Source organism: Eutrigla gurnardus (assembly GCF_963514095.1).
Source record: "Eutrigla gurnardus genome assembly, chromosome: 24".
Lineage (NCBI taxonomy): Eukaryota > Metazoa > Chordata > Actinopteri > Perciformes > Triglidae > Eutrigla > Eutrigla gurnardus.
The window spans coordinates 3,663,875-3,682,817 of record NC_139935.1 but is presented as its reverse complement, the minus strand read 5'-3'; the positions used below and the strand labels follow the sequence as shown (position 1 = coordinate 3,682,817).

At 46.1% G+C, this 18,943-nt stretch overlaps 1 protein-coding gene across 3 annotated transcripts in view; it reads left to right on the top strand.

The window, feature by feature from the left end:
• Positions 1-17,582, top strand: part of LOC311009584 (voltage-gated inwardly rectifying potassium channel KCNH7-like) — a 47,195-nt gene extending 29,613 nt beyond the window's left edge. Inside the window, exons 6-16 of one of the 3 annotated variants that reach the window (XM_084003856.1) lie at positions 283-708; positions 5,145-5,376; positions 5,464-5,631; positions 6,133-6,332; positions 8,867-9,119; positions 10,597-10,797; positions 11,874-11,957; positions 13,556-13,837; positions 15,304-15,463; positions 15,990-16,191; positions 16,311-17,582. In XM_084003856.1, coding sequence (XP_083859982.1) covers positions 283-708; positions 5,145-5,376; positions 5,464-5,631; positions 6,133-6,332; positions 8,867-9,119; positions 10,597-10,797; positions 11,874-11,957; positions 13,556-13,837; positions 15,304-15,463; positions 15,990-16,191; positions 16,311-16,580 — 2,478 coding nt within the window. In that variant the 3' untranslated portion in view covers positions 16,581-17,582. Of the gene's footprint in view, positions 1-282; positions 709-5,144; positions 5,377-5,463; positions 5,632-6,132; positions 6,333-6,654; positions 7,106-8,866; positions 9,120-10,596; positions 10,798-11,873; positions 11,958-13,555; positions 13,838-15,303; positions 15,464-15,989; positions 16,192-16,310 lie in introns of those variants that run through there. The other 2 variants (XM_084003857.1, XM_084003858.1) reach the window with 2 other exon arrangements.
• Positions 17,583-18,943: the final 1,361 nt, after the last annotated feature.

Here is an 18,943-nt window from a genome sequence, read left to right as displayed (position 1 = left end):
GGCGCTGAGGTTCAACTCCTGCAGCCAGATTACTCGCATATCAACAAACATGACCTTTGCTTGACCTAATCTCCAGTCACAATGCTAATCCACACACACGTTAGCGTAGAGGCACAATGCTAATGCATGCCAGCTTGAATTGAAATCTAAATTCATTCTTACCTAATATGACCCCCCTATGTGGCTCTGTCATTTCTGTACTTTTACCTACAACAGCCCTAATCCACTGTCGTAGCAAGTGAAATAAATTCCCCACTTTGATAAATCCTCTGTCCTCCTCAGGTTCTTTCTCTGGGTCCAGACGTGCTGCCCGAGTATAAGCTCCAGACGCCGCGTATGGACAAGTGGACCATCCTTCACTACAGTCCCTTCAAAGCCGTGTGGGACTGGCTGATCCTGCTGCTGGTCATCTACACCGCCATCTTCACACCCTACTCTGCTGCCTTCCTCCTCAACGACATCGAGGAGCAGAGGAGGCGGGAGTGCGGCTACTCCTGCTCGCCCCTCAACGTGGTGGACCTGATGGTGGACATCATGTTCATCGTGGACATCCTCATAAACTTCAGGACCACGTACGTCAACGCCAACGAGGAAGTGGTCAGCCACCCGGCCAAGATCGCCATCCACTACTTTAAAGGCTGGTTCCTCATAGACATGGTGGCCGCCATCCCGTTTGACCTGCTCATCTTTGGCTCAGGATCAGATGAGGTGAGTGGTAACCGTATGCACTTCCAGTACATCCTCACTGCAATGATCACAACGTTCCCCTCTCGCATCACTTTTACACATTTGGCATAATGTCTTTTTAAAATAAACCTAGCTAAGCTACTGAAATGCTCCCATTAGTGTGTGAATGTTTATCACTCTGATGAGCAGGTTGGCACCTTGTATGGCGGCTCGGCGCCAGTGTATGAATGGGTGAATGCTGGCTTGTGTTGTAAAGCTCTTTGAGTGGTTGCTAAGACGAGAAAAGCCTATATAAATTCAGTCCATTAATCATTTATGCCTTCACTATGGGCTCCTTACTTTCATGAAGTCAGAGCGGAAAAGCAGCCCTCATTAATATTTCTTCTACCATAAGAGGAATGCATTTTGTTGGGAAATTAGGATTCATTGGAGGTGTGACAGAAAAGTGAGTTCTTTCCAGCAAAGTCGGAAATGCATTTTGCCTGTGTTTTGGGACATTTTACTTTGGCTCCATGCATCTGAAAGTACTTCTTGCAGAAAGCCGAGTCCCTCCTGCGTTGCTCCCGTGTCACGGCGTGAGGCCACAGCTCCCGCGGTCGTGTTCCTGAGCTGTTTAGACTACTAAAGCAATCTGACACTGGGCTGTCACATCTGCTTCCCTCTGCCTTCCTTTCATTAGAGGAAAGCCTGGAAGGCCTCCGGCAATCCAAATCTGCTCAAAAGGTCTCAGCCGCCCTAACTGCTCTGCCCGTGAGGAAAGATTTTCTTCATCTTGAGGATGATGGTTTAGCAAGTCATCTAATACCCAGAGAGAGCAGTTTAGAGAGGGCAATACGTTGTCAAAAGGGACACAAATGTCACGATGAGCAAACACTGAAATGGCTGCTTTTGTGTTTAGAGCCTGCTGTACTAAAGCTGCTAATGTGTTGTCTCTCTGACACCATTAACACTGATGTATGCAGCAAGTGTGCCAAACTAAATGCACATTTTCTGCTAGATAAGCTGTAAATATTGCGACACTAATTTACCAGTTGTCTTCTGATTCATGTGGAAATGCCTTTAGATGATGAGTTCACTGACAGTCAGAGGTTGAGCTGAGAGGGGTGAGAACGAGAGGAGGATGAGGAGGTGAAGCAGGAGTAAGAGGAGTAGGTGAAGGAGAATGGAGATGGAGAGCTGACGAAGTAAGACTTGGACAAGAAGGTGAAGAAAGAGGAGGACGGAGAGGAGGAGTAGGTGGAGGTGAAGAAGTAAGAGGAGGAGTCGGAGAACACAGTATTGATAGTGTGTCTCTTACTGTGTGTGTGTGTGTGCAGCGTGTAGTTGGAGCTTATTATGGTTTATTTTACTGTATCGATGCCAAAAAGATGCTGAACTTTGCAAGACGAGACGTTTTAATGTTTTGCTTGGTTTGGTTTTGCAAAGAAAATAGCCTGAAGTTGTTGGTTGTGTTTATTTAGCGTTAGGTGTGTCTTCCTGCGAGGAGGGTCCGTGAGTGGCAGGTGGAGATAATAGAGCAGACAGCCGAACGTCTCCGCGACACGATGTACGTCCTCATCATGCAGTTGGATGACTGGTGCACTGACAGAATGTGTGTTCCTGTTACAGCTCGTGTCAAAAAGCACGCGGTGACAGCATGAGTAGCGTGACAGAATACGGTATTTTTAGCTCGTCCGACCAGCAGCGGAAACACATCCGCGTACAGTTTTGGCTCTCATCTTCAAGGTGTTATTTTAGTTCTCTGTGCACTATTTTTAGACATAATCTCGTGCACCTTTGTTGCCTGGAAACCATCTCCAACTATATGGTAAGTTTTTTAGTTTTTTTTGTGCTGATTTCATTAGAAACATGGAAGGTTTGAATCTCCCTGGAGATGCAGGATTTCAGCTGTGCAGGATGGCAAATGTGAAGCAATTTGTCTGGTGCAGCAATTAAATACAGGAGTTTTATATGAATGTCTCATTGATAGTGATAAGATGACATTTTTTGCCTATTTTGTCCCGATGACATGGACATAGTTCCCAAGACTCATGGCAGTTTGTGAAGTTGTCCAGAAATTGAAATCTGATTTGTAAACACATTTTTTAAAAGGTTTTTTTATTAAATACTACATCACCAGCTCTGGATGTTGCATGGATGCCTTTGTTTTTGAATATCCACTATGAAAAAGGATCCTAATTGACATTCCAATGGCGTTGTTTTCATACTGAGTGACACAACAAAATGGACCATTGTTCCAGTGCACAAAACTAATAGGTTGCATTTTGTGACTATTTCACAACCTGCCATGAAACTGTGTTGTTTTATCCTTTGGTTAAAGCAGACTGTAAAAAAAAAAAAAATCCATTCCAACTCTATTATCCTGCAAACCTGCAGCAACGACTGTGCTATACAAAGAAGAAGAGGAGGCGGCTTCGTTGTAACAAGCGGCCCCCTCAGTCTCATTTTTGGCCTGCTGGAATCGGGCAAACTGTCAGAATAGACACAGCAAAGTTGCAAACGGTATCTTTGTTCCCCCTCGGCTCTGCAGCATCTCCCAGCTCCTTGCTTTGGTTTTATGTTTTCTGCAGTGAGCTGTTTCTGTGGAGAGACTCTAAAAGAAATCTGTACCTCATTATCCCAGTACAGAACGACAGGCAGCGCTTCTGGTGTGAAGCTGTTATCAAAGTTAGCTTCCTAATTCAAGGTTAACTTTACAGCAGAGAGTCATCTAAGGAGCTGCCTTGCTTCATACGTTCATATTCTGCTTCCTGATCCACTTACTTTGGATAAGCTATAAAATGAGTGAAAAGGTTCCATCACAACTTTTAAAGTGGCGCGTGTTGGAGGCCACAGAGGCAGATGGTCAGAGGGATATGTTTCATGCAGCTAACGGGAGCTTTAGCTCAGCTCCAGATCCTCAAACGCATCCGATTTACTGTAAGCCCAGATTTTAATCAACACTCCAGTGTGCGGGCCCCGTCGTGCCATAAGTGTTGTGTCATCAGACGGCAGCGCTACACCTAAGGCACCGCACAATAGATAATTTAGAGCTCATCTGTTCCTATGTATGATTCATCCACTGTTCGCTCAGTTGCCGCCGGCCGGACGCACGGCGGTGAATGATGGCGGTGATTTAGAGGTGAGATCGGGGTGGGACGGAGGTTCATTAATGGACCCATCAGAAGCAGCTACAGTCCTCTTCCTCACCGTGACGGCGACGTTCTCTCCCCTCGTGAATCATCTTTACAAATTAAAAAACTGCAAAGTCCTGCTTTTAAATAAGACGTGTTGTATTTACTCACCTGTGTGTGAGGCCGAAGTCATGACGTATAGACACAACTGCTGCAGGAGGCTGCGGGTAATGATTTCCCCAGGGGTATTAGGATAATTGTCGGGCACGGTAGAACCTATTAGGATTCTCACTTATTGTGTTTACAGATTGCACAACACTAATAGATCGGGACTGGTGTCACAGCTGTGTGCAGCCTCTCCCCAGCCCCCCCCCTCCCGTCGTCTGTGCATCAATTTAGTCAGGCTAGAAAATAGAGACGGGAGGATTAGAGTGCTTTAAATTAAGCAGAACAGAAGGCAGTGTGTGTACGTTGTGTATGTATGCACGCTGTGTCTGTGCCAGTGTGATCCAAGCTCCTGATATTTATGGTTTTTAGAGCTAATTTTGCCATCATCGTATGCATTAATTCAAAAGTGCTTCATCATCGGCCAGATGAATGAGTCGCCAAACTCTCTTCCCTCTTTCTCCCTAATTCACGAAAGCATCTTCCATACTGGCTGCCACGATTTGCAGCAGAGCCATAGGCAGCCACGTGTTAGTCAGTGGCCGTGTCCCACTTCAGCGTCTATCCTTCGGAGGCTGCATTTGAGGACCAAATGCGTCACGGCGGCTGAGACAAGGCCGTCTCAGCTCAAAGAGTCCTTCAGATGCAGCCCAGAACCGCGGCCTTCTGTTCCTGATTCAGAGGATTCCACTGATGGGGAAAGAAGGCCACGTTTCTCAGCCGCATTCAAAGGAGTCTTTGAAAGGAGACAACCTTGTCACCGCCACGTCGGGTCTTTAGACGCAGCCTCCGAGTTGACACCGAGGGACGCTCAGACCCCGGATGATCCGTCTGCACCGGCAGGAAGGATCCACCGTCTAGTCTGTGTCTAGTATACGATTAAGCATTCCTAAGCTACACATGTGTTTGAGTCTCTAAGCCGAGCTGATTGTCCTCATGACCCCGATCGTCCTCGTGACCTTGACCCTAACCCTCGGCACTGAAAGAGACAAAACAACACTTCCACTTTGATGCTGGAAGGTCGTTATTAGTGAGGTTAAGACAGAGATAATATCACTAAATCAGTCGTCATAATTTGTTTAAAGTTGGATGAAGTTTTGAAATCCACTGCGTTGACTGTGTGGTTTCCACTGTAGTGTCTTAAATCCTGTTTATCTCTCCGTCTGGTTTTCCCCCTAGACCACCACCCTGATCGGCCTGCTGAAGACGGCCCGTCTCCTACGGCTGGTACGAGTTGCCCGTAAGCTGGACCGGTATTCAGAGTACGGGGCTGCCGTCCTCATGCTGCTCATGTGCATCTTTGCACTCATCGCCCATTGGTTGGCCTGCATCTGGTACGCCATTGGCAACGTGGAGAAGCCTTACCTGGAGCATAAGATCGGCTGGCTGGACAACCTGGGGGTGTCGATAGGTGACCGTCCTTCTATCTGTTTGGATTTTCAAACAAAGTGCTCACTTTTGCTGCCGAATACTAATTTGCTTCTTATATCCATCGTAGGAAAAAAGTACAACTACAGCGACCCGAGCTCGGGCCCGTCCATCAAAGATAAGTACGTCACAGCGCTGTACTTCACCTTCAGCAGTCTGACCAGTGTGGGCTTCGGGAACGTCTCCCCGAACACCAACTCTGAGAAGATCTTCTCCATCTGCGTCATGCTCATTGGATGTGAGTGACAGGCGAGCAAGGCCCCCCGATCACACCGTCAACAGGCGCAGCCGCTTCCTAAACGCCCCTCGGCAAAGTGCGTCTGAAACAGCTGATCAGCCTGGGGGGGGGAGGGGGGAGGAGGGGAGGGGGGTGCGTGTGCAGCCAGGCAGTCATATCTGGACTCAAGCAGACGTGGAGCTCTTGCTGTTTCCCTGCTGATGGATGATGAGGAGCCGGAAGGAATATTAGTTAATTAAAAATGTCATCATTTTGTCTGCATTCGCTATTCTCCATTCCTAGACGTAGTAAAGCCCGCCTCCTGCTTGATTTGATTGGCTGCCTGGGCCAAGTGTAGAATTGTAGAACAAGTTGAGAATATTAGCGGTGCGTCTCGGTGTGATCGGCCCCTCACGGTACATGTAGTTTTGAAATCCTGTCGTTACTGAAACCCTCTAATCAGAGCTACCTCGCTACGTCACTGAGCTATAAGATAACCAGACCGTATGACTTCTCTTCCAGCTTTAATGTACGCCAGCATCTTCGGGAACGTGTCGGCCATCATCCAGAGGTTGTATTCCGGTACCGCCAGGTATCACCTCCAGATGCTACGGGTCAAGGAATTCATCCGCTTCCACCAGATCCCCAACCCGCTGAGGCAGAGGCTGGAGGAGTACTTCCAACACGCCTGGACGTACACCAACGGCATCGACATGAATATGGTACGAGAGCAGCGCGTGCACCGCCGCGTCTTTTATTCCACAAACATAAGCTTGTTTTTATTCCTGTTGCTTCTGCTCTCTTTCCAATATCATTTGTAACCCCCCCTCCCCGCTCTTACAACATGGTGAAGCGATCTCGTTATGTCACCGGCAAAGTATAATGTCTACATCAGGAAAATACGGCCACGAGTGAAACCAAAGTCACCGCTGCTAACTCTGGCTTTTTCCCATCACGATGCTGTTCATGGTTCTTATATCAGTTTGTCTTTTCCATGTCTGCCTCATGTCAAATGGAATGACCCCACCACTCTGGTAAGAGCAGGAGGTACATGTGTTAACACAACTAATGTGGATGTGAATGTTCCTCAGCGGTAGAGCGCCTCCTAGCTGTGTTGATCCTAGAAGTGCGGTGCTCTGTTTGAACAGGAAATAACAGACAGCGTTCTCATGCAGTTGTTTGGTTATTGTCCCTAAAACGTGCATGTTGTTGTTCCCTCGGTGTCTTGTGTGTACATGACGACGTGCTGTAAACGGTCCTTAGACGGACGGGTTTGCAGCACTCATGCATGCCGGTTACTGCAGAGGACACGCATAACGCTGACAGTTTCTGGCAGGCCACTTTGAAAGGGATGGTTTGGGCTTTTTGAAGTGGGAGGTACTCATCCGTCACCTGCATTATATGGAGTTTGGAGAAACAGACAGTGCCAACACCTGAGCCAAGCAATGAACTGCATTGGTTATGTTTATTATGATTTTCTTCAAAGCCACAATCGGAATCATTTTTTATTCATGATTTTGGAGGAAACCCATTTCCCTCACAAATAAGTTAATTGATAAGGGACACAAGTTACATATTTCATACTTAAATTCCAATTCATCTGATTTACATCTATTTATTTTCCACATTCTGTTATTCTGAAAAACTGAAGTAGTCATGCATCATTCTGCGAACTAATGTGTGGCTTTAAATGCAGAGAACATTCAAGTGTTTTGCTCGTAAAGAGATTTTTGCCTCGTTGGGGTAATTTTGTCCTTGTGGGAATCTAAACTCACCCTTTAAAACGCCAGTCTGTCCGTTTCTCCAAACTCCATGCACAGTGGGTAATCCAATGGATCAGTAGCTCATACAACCACACTTCAAAACATCAGCACAATTCCTTTTAATTGTCTATTAATGGCCTGCCTCAAGGTCTCTTTTGCATGGAATCTGTGTATTGAAACTATGCTAATTCATCTGGTACCAGAGACGGAGTGAATCACGCCTGTGAGAGTGGGCACAGCCTCGCCGGGCGCTGCCAGGTTTCCCTCCCACTGCAGGAGGCTTGGCAGCGCTCCGCCGTGGAACCTGCGCTTGCCAAATGCTGTTCAGTCTTTCCTTTCAAATCTACCGATCCGTTTTTTGTTCTGAGCAACAACAACAACAACAAAAAAAGCCCGTCAGAGCCAGAAAACTAGTTCTTTTGCTGCGCTCGTGTCATTAGCACATGGTATCTTATGTGTGAATGACCGATAAGAAACGCGTTTTCTTGTTTCAACTGTCCTTTATGTGTCCTCCAAGTCCCCATTTTCCTCCTCACCTCCCAGTGTTTGTTGTGGTGTTGAAGTTTGGAAAGAAATGTGGATCATTAGCTGTTTTGTCAGTGGTCACTGTATGTTTGTCTTTAAAGGGTAAGTGTGTTATTAGTCCTCACAATTCATAGAAAATGTTAAGTTGAATGTTAAAATGACTTGTCATACTATTTTTCAGTGTATTTTCAAGGCTCCCGGGCTATCTCGGATGGGTAGGAATGCTTGACCAATCACGATTGGATCAAGTTTCAACATTTGTTATACTAAGTTGTTGTTTTTTAACTAGAAAGCAGATCACATGTCTACAGCGGCATATTAGGGCTAGTAAGTTAATGTGCAGAGCCAGCGGAGGGGGTATTAAGGCAGATATATAGACTAGATTAATCAGAGAAAGCATGTGGAATTTCTGAAATTGAAGTTTCATATTTATGAAAAAAAATGTCACTTTAATCCACAAGATTTTGACTCGTTTCTAAATATCACAGCTCCATAACTTGCTTTGCATGTACCAAGTTAGGGTTCATAGAGTAGTTTCATCTTCTCAGTACATAAAGGCAGTGAAACTCCAAATTGTGCTCCAGTATCACAAACATAAGACAAATATTGCACTTTGCGATGTATCCGCAGCTTCTCGGTTTTCTAAATGTTGTGTCTCGTCTCTCATCTGCTGCGGAAGCTGCCGAAAGGCTCAGTAAAACAGTCAATTGTAGCCCTGTGTCGGAAGTTATTGCAGGCTATTTCTACTGCAGGGAGTCATTGGTTTTGAGAAGAAGGAAAGAACACAAGTGGCAATTGTATGATATTTTCTCTGGGAAAAAAAATTTGACCTGCAACTTCACCCCAAATCAAAATTCAACACGCATTATAACACCGAAGCGCACCGAAGCGCTGGCGGCGTAGAACGACGCTTCCTACACAACGTCTGACCGTAATCACGCCCGCTTTGACCCGTCTTTCACACACAGGTGCTGAAGGGTTTCCCAGAGTGCCTGCAGGCGGATATCTGCCTCCACCTCAACAAGAACCTCCTCCAGGGCTGTAAGGCGTTCCACGGAGCCACCAAGGGCTGCCTCCGGGCCCTGGCCATGAGGTTCAAGACCACCCACGCACCGCCCGGAGACACCCTAGTCCACAGCGGAGACGTGCTCACCGCGCTCTACTTTGTCTCCCGCGGCTCCATCGAGATCCTCAAAGATGACATTGTAGTGGCCATCCTGGGTGAGTCTACTTAGTGGAGCTTCATGTGCTGCTTGTAATGAGTGGTAGAGATCTTCATCTCTCTCTAACTTCCTAAAACATCGAGCTATTCCTTTAACATTTAATTAACTGTATTAAAACGTTGTTTTACGACCAGAGGAGTCGCCCCCTAATGGAAAGTAGAGAGAATGCAAGGTGTAGGCACTGCGTTGCTGCCTGGTGTTTACATCCATGACTTGAGTTAGTGTTATTTAAGCACACCTCCAGCTGCACACACCGACGTTTAAACAGACACCCAGTCGTTTGTTTAGCTGTAGAGTATCAGGTCTGAGGATGAATGGAATCATGAAACCCAGTCAGATCTGTTGTCGAGGCAGAGCGGAGCTCAAAGACGCTTCAATAACAGCAGCGGAGCGTTTAGCTTTGCCTGAACTCACCTTCATTAGTGTCGACGCAGGTGGGCCGACTTAATGAAGATGGCTCCGTGGCGCTGTGATTTGGCTGGGCTGGCAGCTACCATCCCTATTGGGTACGTTGTAATAACTTACTTCAAAGAATATTGCGATTGCCGCCGCTTCACAGTGGTGCCTCAGACGAAGGGAGCGGACGGTGAGGAGTGGGGGGAGGACATCGGGCGGGACAAGAGATGCAGCTGATCTATATTGATGGAATGAAAGAGCATGATTGCTTTCAAACAGAGATGGATGATAATGGGAGCAGGGAGGCATGAAGGAGGGGGCGAGGGAGAGAGAGAAGAGAAGGAAGAGTAGAAGAAAAGGGGTCAGATTGAGGAGTTCAGGAGGAATGAAGTCATAGAGGGGGAATGGAAGTTTCATGTCTCTCTACTGACCATCGGGGGCGACTCCTTGTTGCAAAAACTATCAGATTGCATAGAATTAAATGCGAAAATGTCCAATTATGTTTTTTTTGGCGATGGCCAAAATGCCAAAGACGTCACCATGACTACGTCCACTACTTGTGTTGTCTATGGGTGTGATGCAGTTGTTAATACCGGGTCCACTGAGCCGCACGGCCTCATCAACAGCCTGCAAATGTAATCGCATCAAATCTCATCATCCCAGCAGCCAGCAGGTGTATCCTCCTAAGCTTTTTATGCATTCCATTCAGATTCAGCGGCTGTTTTCACGCAGCCAATAAGATTTGGGGAAAACCGGTGACACAATAGGGTCACGATGAGCGAGAAGCTTGGCTGTAGAAGTCGCAGGCTGCACACGACTCGGCACATTTTCTCTATTACAGCAAGAAAACTGCTGATTTGCTTGCCGTTGCACAGAATTAATTCAAAATATTATTTGTGGAATGATTTTATAAATTATATAATATGGAATGCTTTTAAAGGCTTTCAGACTGCTAAAGTGAAGATGGTTAACTCTTCCTCCTGTCTCTTAGCAGGTCAAGAAGCCAAGAATAGATGAAGATGAGAAAAGCTTATGTCTTTGATTATCCTTATGTGATTGCCCCCCCCCCCCCTCCCCAGGTAAGAACGACATCTTCGGCGAGATGATCCACCTGTTCACAAAGCCGGGGAAATCCTGTGCAGACGTCCGGGCGCTCTGCTACTGCGACCTCCACACCATTCAGAGGGAGGAGATTCTGGAGGTGCTGGACATGTATCCAGAGTTCGCAGACCACTTCCTCACAAACCTGGAGCTGACCTTTGACCTCCGCGATGAAAAGGTACTCGGGCAGGGAAGTCTGGCTCTGAGATCACGCATCCAGGAAGCAGTGAAACGGATTGATGTTGAATCAATCTTTGTAATCCTGCTTTGCTGTGGCGACCGTTCGCTGAATTAAACATCTATTATCTCTGCCATGTCCAATTCAACGAGATGAATGACTTTCTTATTAATTCTCCTCGGGTGCTTCAACGTATCCCTGGTTGTTGGAATGAAAGCACGAGGGCTAATTTAGACCTTCTTCTTTAATCTGCCGTTGGCTGGAAGACAAGCGTGAGAGATGGAGTATTGGGGTGAGGGTGGGGGGGACATTGTGGACATGATGTAGGCTGTAATTATGATGAATTGAGTGTAATGGAAGGATGTATAAGGCCTGCGCCATTATGTGAACAGGAGCCCACACGTCAGTAGTGGTAATTATCTTTTAAACCAGAGCCGAAGTGCACTTTGTGTCTACTTTATCCAGAGAAGTGGAAAGAAGAGAGGTTGGATCGCCGAAGACAACAGATATTAACAGGGAGTTAAAAAAGAAAAAACCTGAACAGTTACATAAAAATGGATTCAACAATCCTCAGAACTATTCCTTCTGCTGGCGGTGAGCTAATTGCATGACATGAATATATATTTAAGCATGCAAATGAGGAAGGGCGAGCAAGATAAATATGAAAAGAAGTAATTAATGATTAAAAAAGCCAAATCCGTCCTGAAATCTATCCAAAGCAGGCGCCGACCTCCCGTTCTGAAAAGTGCCTCCCAACCTGCATTGTGACGTCATGGGACTCCCGTTATGTGCAATAGGGCACATGCAGTACTCGTGTTTACCAGCATGAGGTGTAGCCTACACTCTTTTCCAAGTAAAAAGTATCCCCAAAATTTCCCCCAAAAAAGTGATAATTCTTTTAAAATGCATCAAACCTAAAGCAGTGAGCTTGAAAATGTAAGGAGTAGAAAGTGCAGATGTTTGTTTTTCAAACTTGGGGAGTTAAAGTAAAAAGTTGTCTGAAAAGTAGAGATACCTGAAAAGTATTTGTACTATGTGTCTTTATATTTGATTTGGTCCTGCTCCTCTCTTCCCATGCGACGTGCTCACAGGTGACAGATTCTACCGTGGAAGACACAGAGTGTGGAAGACGAGTGTCGTACAAAAGGAAAACTTCCACAGGTCAGCGTGCTTTTAAATCACAACACAACACGGTGTGAGCAGTGTGTGTTATATTCCGGATGTCTCCTAAAGCATGAACAGTTGTGTTTTTAAACAGGAATGGAGGCTGTGACACGCTGGATTAATGTCATGTCGCCCGGGCAGAATTTCTGACTTATAGCGTGGTGTTTTTGCCGTAGCAGCCTGGTGTCATTTGCACCTGATTTAATGGAGGTAAACACAGTGGACAGCTGTGCATAATGACACTGTGCTGTGGTGCGGCACTTCTCCATTCGGAGGCTGCAGATTTATCAACATATCTGTCCTGCCGCCCGCAGACGGCTGCAGGGATTTAACGAAGCGAAGGAGAAGCTTTCACACAAGCAGCTGTGGACGACACACAGTGTGAGAATCACTATTGTTGTCTGACTGCAGACTGATCTCGTCAGGGTCCCACCGAGGGAAGGGGGGATATAGGATTGTATCGCGATAAAAACACACTCACGATAAGTTGATGTATAAGGAGAATAATAGATCCTCTTTGAGTAAAATAGTTTATTACTGCTAATTACTCATTCTGTGGGGCTTTTTGACCATCAAGGTATGCTGGTGTTCACTTTAGTTTAATAGACAAAGTGTTGGTTGCATCCCAGATTACTAGATCACCAGTTAAACCAGGCTTACTTGAGTAAATCAGGCTTATTTAGAGGTAATCCGGTTTCATAAGGAAGATTTCAATAAGTCTGACCCTCTTGGGGTTATTTGTACTTTCACAGCTTTAAGTTCCAGTCACCCGTTAATAGACATCATGGTTCATTTTCAGCTGTAGTACCTGGACAGGTGTATTAACAGCTAAAATACACACATGAAATACTTCAAAATAAGGTCAACAATATGTTAAAAGTTGGGGAGGAGCCAAGTCATGCAGACTCGAAGAGACAAGACATTACATGTGATGAGAGCTCAGTAGATTGTGATTTCTGAGGCAGTAAGAATAGAAAATGCCTTCAGATCAGTTCCACCGTCGGCCTCCCTGCCCTCGGCGAGACGACAGCAAACGGTACCTTGTGTCGGAACGCAACCTGCACTGTAGAAACGCTGGTAATGTGCCTTCTAACACCCAGCAGCAGTTTGGCTTCGATTCAGGAGAATCAAATTGGTCGCCATGGTTACGGGTCGTACAGCATCACCGTCTCCCGATATAACAGAAGTGAGGACGTACAGTCCATGTCTCAGCCTCCATCCGTCAGGTGTGAAGATGGAGCGGGATGTATTTGTCGTCAGTCATACCTGACTTGTAAATACACATGAAGATCACCGGTGACGACATTATGTCTTCTTTCCGGAATAAGGTCCCATGGGGAACGCCTGAAAGGGCGGGACTTAGCCTCCGTTGGTAATTCACGTTGTGCTCCTATTAGATTCTATGGACGTGATTCATCTGAAGAATAATGAACTCTTCTCCTTTTAATCTTGTTTGTCCTCAGTTGAACCCCAAATGAAAACACTGGCTACCTGTTGTCTCAGTTAATGAGACTATGAGACTTCCCCGGAGGAAGTCTGAGCGGAGAAGTTAGTGTTCCCCCAGCAGACTTCCTGATTACCATTTCTCCCCGTAGGCTCCCACAACAAGGAGCCAACCGCCACCTACTGCGACAGCACACCAGGGAGGCAGACCTATGCCTCCTCAGCAGCTGAGGAGAGCAGGGAGTCCGCTGTGGAGGGAGAGGACGAGGAGGAGGAGGAGGAGGAGGAAGGCAGGGTGGAAGAAGAGGAGCAGAGGCCCCTGTGCTCCGGCGTGCTGGGCTACCCGGTGGTTCGGGACCACACAGCGGGCCTCGGGCTGAGCAGCAATCCAGACGAACAAGCTGGAGAAAACATGCAGAACCAGACGTATAAAGGTGAGGACAGAGAAACCTCCTCCTTTGCTCATCCTCAGTCTTTAAATAGAAATTCTATTTCTATTCACTGCCTTGTTTAAACGGACATGAATGTTCCTGTGAATCCACACACTTGTCCTCTAAAGTTTCCCCCTGAATGCTAATTGGCTCAGAAGTTAATTTAGGGAAGAAACCCACCAAAAATCCCTCAGCCCCGGAGGAGGAGGAATGTCACACCTATTAAAAATCCAAACAGGGATTATGTGTCATTACGGTGCAACCTAAAACCCACTCAGTAATAAAACATAAGAGGATTAAATCCAGCAGTCGGGGGGGGTGTCACCTCTTTTGATCGTAGGTCATGACAAATGAAGGATTTACAGGAAACATCAGTTAAAATCACGTTGTTGACATGCGGCCTCTGCTCAGCTTGGTCAATCTTTTCAGGAAATCTGTGACAAAAATGGTGTTTTAATAGTTCATTCATCCTGTGGACATGAAACGCAGCACTGACACCGTACAGCGAGACAATGCATGTAAATCCCAGCGTAGCTTTAGCAGGCTTCACTGAGCAGCTTCACACACCAGTTTGCAAAATGCTTAAACCCCCGTAAAAATCGCCCAGTGTGAGAAAAGCCTCCTGCACACACACATTAACACAACAATAACGTTTACTGCAGGACTTTTCCTGGGTTTTATTGGCCAAGTTCAACTCTGTGTGCGATGGGGAAACTGATTTTATGTTGTTAATATCCCATAATTCGGCATCCATAAGACGATTTCTGCACAAGTAGAGCATAAAGTGATATTGATTCCTCTAAATGTCCCTTTTCAGATCAGCAAACAGGAAATGCCAATAGAATGTCAGGGAAAAAATGTAAAAAGCCAGGGAAGGATATGAAATTACTGATATTAATGTCGTACATTTGTGAGAAAACACATGGATCTCCTTTGACATTACAGTGGTAATTGTACAAGCAAAAATACATGTGTAAAAATGTAATATTGGTTGAAATTATGTCATACATGTATGGATTTAGCTGAAAGATGTATGACTGTCCAAACCAATGATATACAGAATATATAAATGAATGGAAATAAGATCCATTTTATGAGTTTCAATATAAATAAACATAAATATACATACATACAGATACATTTGAGTGGAGGACAGCTGTAACGGCATACAGACACAACATCAGGCATTAATACTGTATCATGTAGAGATATACAATGTCTTTTTATGGTCGCTCAAGTGTTCTGTGTAAATGTACCGATTTAATGTAATGTACAAATGTAATGTTAGATTTTGTCTTGGAATATTACCCCCTACCATTTGTTTTGCTGTCTTGTATTGAACACAGGAAGGCGCTTTGCTTGAGGCACTTTAATAACACACATCATTTACCGCGCGTGTGTGTGTGTGTGTGTGTGTGTGTGTGTGTGTGTGTGTGTGTGTGTTTGCTTGCACACACGCTTCCCTCCAGAGCGCCATGCAGACGAGTGGGTGCGTCAGCGTCCCAGTGAGGGCGTGGAGGAGGCAGCCCAGTGTCAAGAGACGCCAGCCGGGGAGGACGACAGTGACACAGACCTCACCTATGGGGAGGTGGAGCATCGGCTGGACCTGCTGCAGCAGCACCTCAACAGGTGTGGCCAAGAACTAGCATTTCAACAATGTACAAGCCCCTGTCATTTACAAGGACACACTTCCAGCCAAGCTAACACCCATGTGAGCAGCTTGTGTGGTTGGTTTCTGGTTAGGGTTGGGGCAGGCAGAAAGTCAGCGGCTGTTTATTTATAGCACGCAACCAAAGGCCGTTGACGTCAGCCCGTGAGGTCGGGATAGTGGATGTCATGGTCAAGTTGTGGTCCAATTATGGCAGACAAGGAGGGTATAGTCTTGGTTTCCACCACTTCACCCACAGGATTTGTTAAAAATGCATGTCTGGTGCACTTTGAGGGTAAAATGAAGAGGCTGGATCTCTGAAGAACTTCTTGCAAAAGTAGCAATGATGTTTGAGTTATGACTTTAAAGGCATAGTTCAGGCGTTTTTGTGTAAATACTTTCTTCTCGATGGCTAAAATGAGTGTTGTGTCCCCTCTGCCGTCCTCTGTAACTAATACACGTACATCCACTTGAAAAACTTGTAACTTATTCCTCTCTGTCCGTCAGACTGGAGTCCCAGATGACTTCAGACATCCAGGCCATCCTGCAGCTCCTCCAGAGGCAGACCACGTCCGGTCCCCCCGCCTACAGCACCGTCACCTGCAGCCCAGAGTACCAGAGGCCAGCCATAAGGGTCCAGCCGGTTTCCGCGATCCAGACCGATCTCAGCCTCGCTCCTGCTCCTCCTCCACCTCCTCCTCGGCCACAGGTACTTCACCCGCTTCGACACTGAGGCCTGCCTCTAGGAGACCACTTGATCAAAAATGATCTACAGATTAATGATGAATGAAAATAATCATTCCTGTATTTGTGCTGTGTCTCCTTCAGAGCCCAGAAAAGGCCCAGAACAAATCCAAAGAAACCTCCCAAGTCCTCCTCGGCACAGAGACTCTTCCAGACGGGGACTTTGCCGGGCCACTCGAGGGCGCCACAGAGCAGAGACACACACAAAACGGCGTGGACTCTGTAGAGCAACACTGCCAACCGCCGCCGCGGTTACCGCCAGGCCGACAAGCCTCTCTACCCGACGTCCCCAGCGGCTCAGGAATGTCGGGGCTCCACCGGCCCGCTTCTGAGCCGGGGCTTCCAGGAAAGTAGGCGTCCCTCGAACCCTTCGACTGACTGAAGGCCTCCTCTCAAGCTTTGACTCAGGACTTAAGAAAGAGACAGTATATGCAAAGGAAAACGAACTGTAGACTTTCTTCCATTCCTTTTTGGAAAATCTCCAAGCCCTCGCCCTTTCAACTTAGATGTATAAAGTGCATTTATACAGAGGTATTTATACACTATATTATTACCATATGTAAAGTCCTCATCCACTGTGTACATACTTCAAATCGAACACTGCCAGCAACACGAGGCACCCGATGTGCTTTTTTTCTAAGAGATATGCATGTTTTAGTTTCTCACGGGTCACAACCACCCGGGTGTGACCTCGGCATGCTGACAGACTACCGTAGCGATTAAGTCTCATTTACTACGACCCTTCCCTTCTCGTGGGGTCAAAGCTACTTGGAGCTGTTTCCACGGTCCACTCCGCAGCTTTGAAGTGCGTCTTTTAATGGCCGACGCGGTCACGAACCGGCACGGAGGATTAGCTGCAGAATTTAGCGTGCCTACCGCTTCACAACTTGGTATTGAGCTGAAAATAACTGGAATAATATTGCGTGGCGGGTGCGCCAACATCCCTTAGCACAACGAGACTTTTTGTCCTCGAGAGCAATAACGACGCACCGGTACGGGAAGCGAACAGAACCGTGGTACAGTTCTGGAGTGTAATGAGCTCTGGGAATTCGATTTTTACACAACCCGAACAAAAGAGCGTCTGTCAACTCGCTCTCTGAATTCAGCGGCTCAACCTTCACACGAACGCTGTGGATTAGAAAACACATAATCACCATATAACCACCTGCATCCTGTGATTCTTACGTAAGCATGGTTGTGGGGTGTTTGCAGTAACAGTAGAAACCTGAGAGGGACAGTTAGGTCCAGGCAGGTAAGGGATTTCAGTGACGTCTGCATTTGGTCCTTTTTGTAGTCGGATCCAGAAAAAAAGAACGCTATGCTTTTCTGCTTGTCACCTTTTCTTCCCTGAAATGATGTCATCAAGTAGGTCATTAATAGCCAAGCTAGGAAGAGAGGAGCTGTAGGTTTGTCTCCATGTTGAGAAGACAAACCTACATGTCCTTTGTGTGGACTTCTAGAGGAAGTTTCTGAAGTGAATGGTTCCCACTATTCCTCAGCAGAACAACTCCTGGTATCTGGTGATGGTTCGAGACGAGTCGTAGACTTGAAATCCTGAAACTGCGTCGACATAACATCCCCTCCAAGTGTATTTAAACCAGACGGGAACTGTGACGATCCCACGCCATAGGTTGTTTTTGGTTGCATGCCGTAGGTCTTCCATCGTCTTCTTAAAAAGTAGTATTTTGGTAAAAGAAAGCGTCGTCGGAAACACAGGAGAACAGCTTTCTCCACGTTTGTGGCCGAGGACACAGCTCAGCCTTCTATAGCCTTAGCTTTACGAGCCTGCTCTAGCCTTCACAGACGACGTCAGACCCTGCTTCTCCACCGTCAACGTGTTAATGTACGGGACCACTTTAGGGCGCATGATGAAACCCAATTTGGCATTTTTCAAATTCCAACACAAGCTCAACGTATTGCATGAAGAGTAAACGATACAACATTTAAAAAAACAAAGGTCTCAGTCAACCGTGTATCGATTTAAGAGATAACGGTTCTATGTTTCTAAAGGTTTGATTTGCCATTATGTGTCTATGTTTGTAATTGTTTGGAAAAAGCCCCCCCGATGTCGTGAGAGTGCTGTAAACGGCTGGTGGGACGAAGGGAAGGTGAACATGATGCATAGCCTCCGGATGTAGCACGTGAGACCTCAGCGCCGGCTGGTGTCATGAATGTCACTGATTTCACATCATTTCTGCAGAGCTTCTACCTGGACACGTAAAAAGCCTGGGTGTCATTCTATCCCCCGAAACCCTCAGACGATGGAGGAAGATGAGCCGAGATGAGATACAAAAAAACACAATTAGAAGTGATTGGATAAGCTTTCTTTCTCAAGCACAGTTGTAGAACAAAAGTTTCTGGACTCCAAACGCCCGATGAGTCGACCGAACTTTGACGGGATTTGCAAACTTTTGCACACGTTAGAAAACTTGCTGTACTACTGGATATAAATGTCACTTTTTTAATCTAGTGCTGTTCACAAATTGTTTTTATGCATTTTTTGTAAATGTTTGCCACTGTATTTTATACAATGCAACACTTAACAGCTGATTTGAATGTTTCCGTTGTTAACTATTTAAATTCAATGAAATATATTGTGTAAATAGAGACTGGGGGAGGGGGGAATGCACATTGTATAAATGAATAAACTGAATGCCTACTGATGTGAAATGTGTTTATTGGGAGTAACTAAATGTGATCCTTAGATGTCTGTGAAC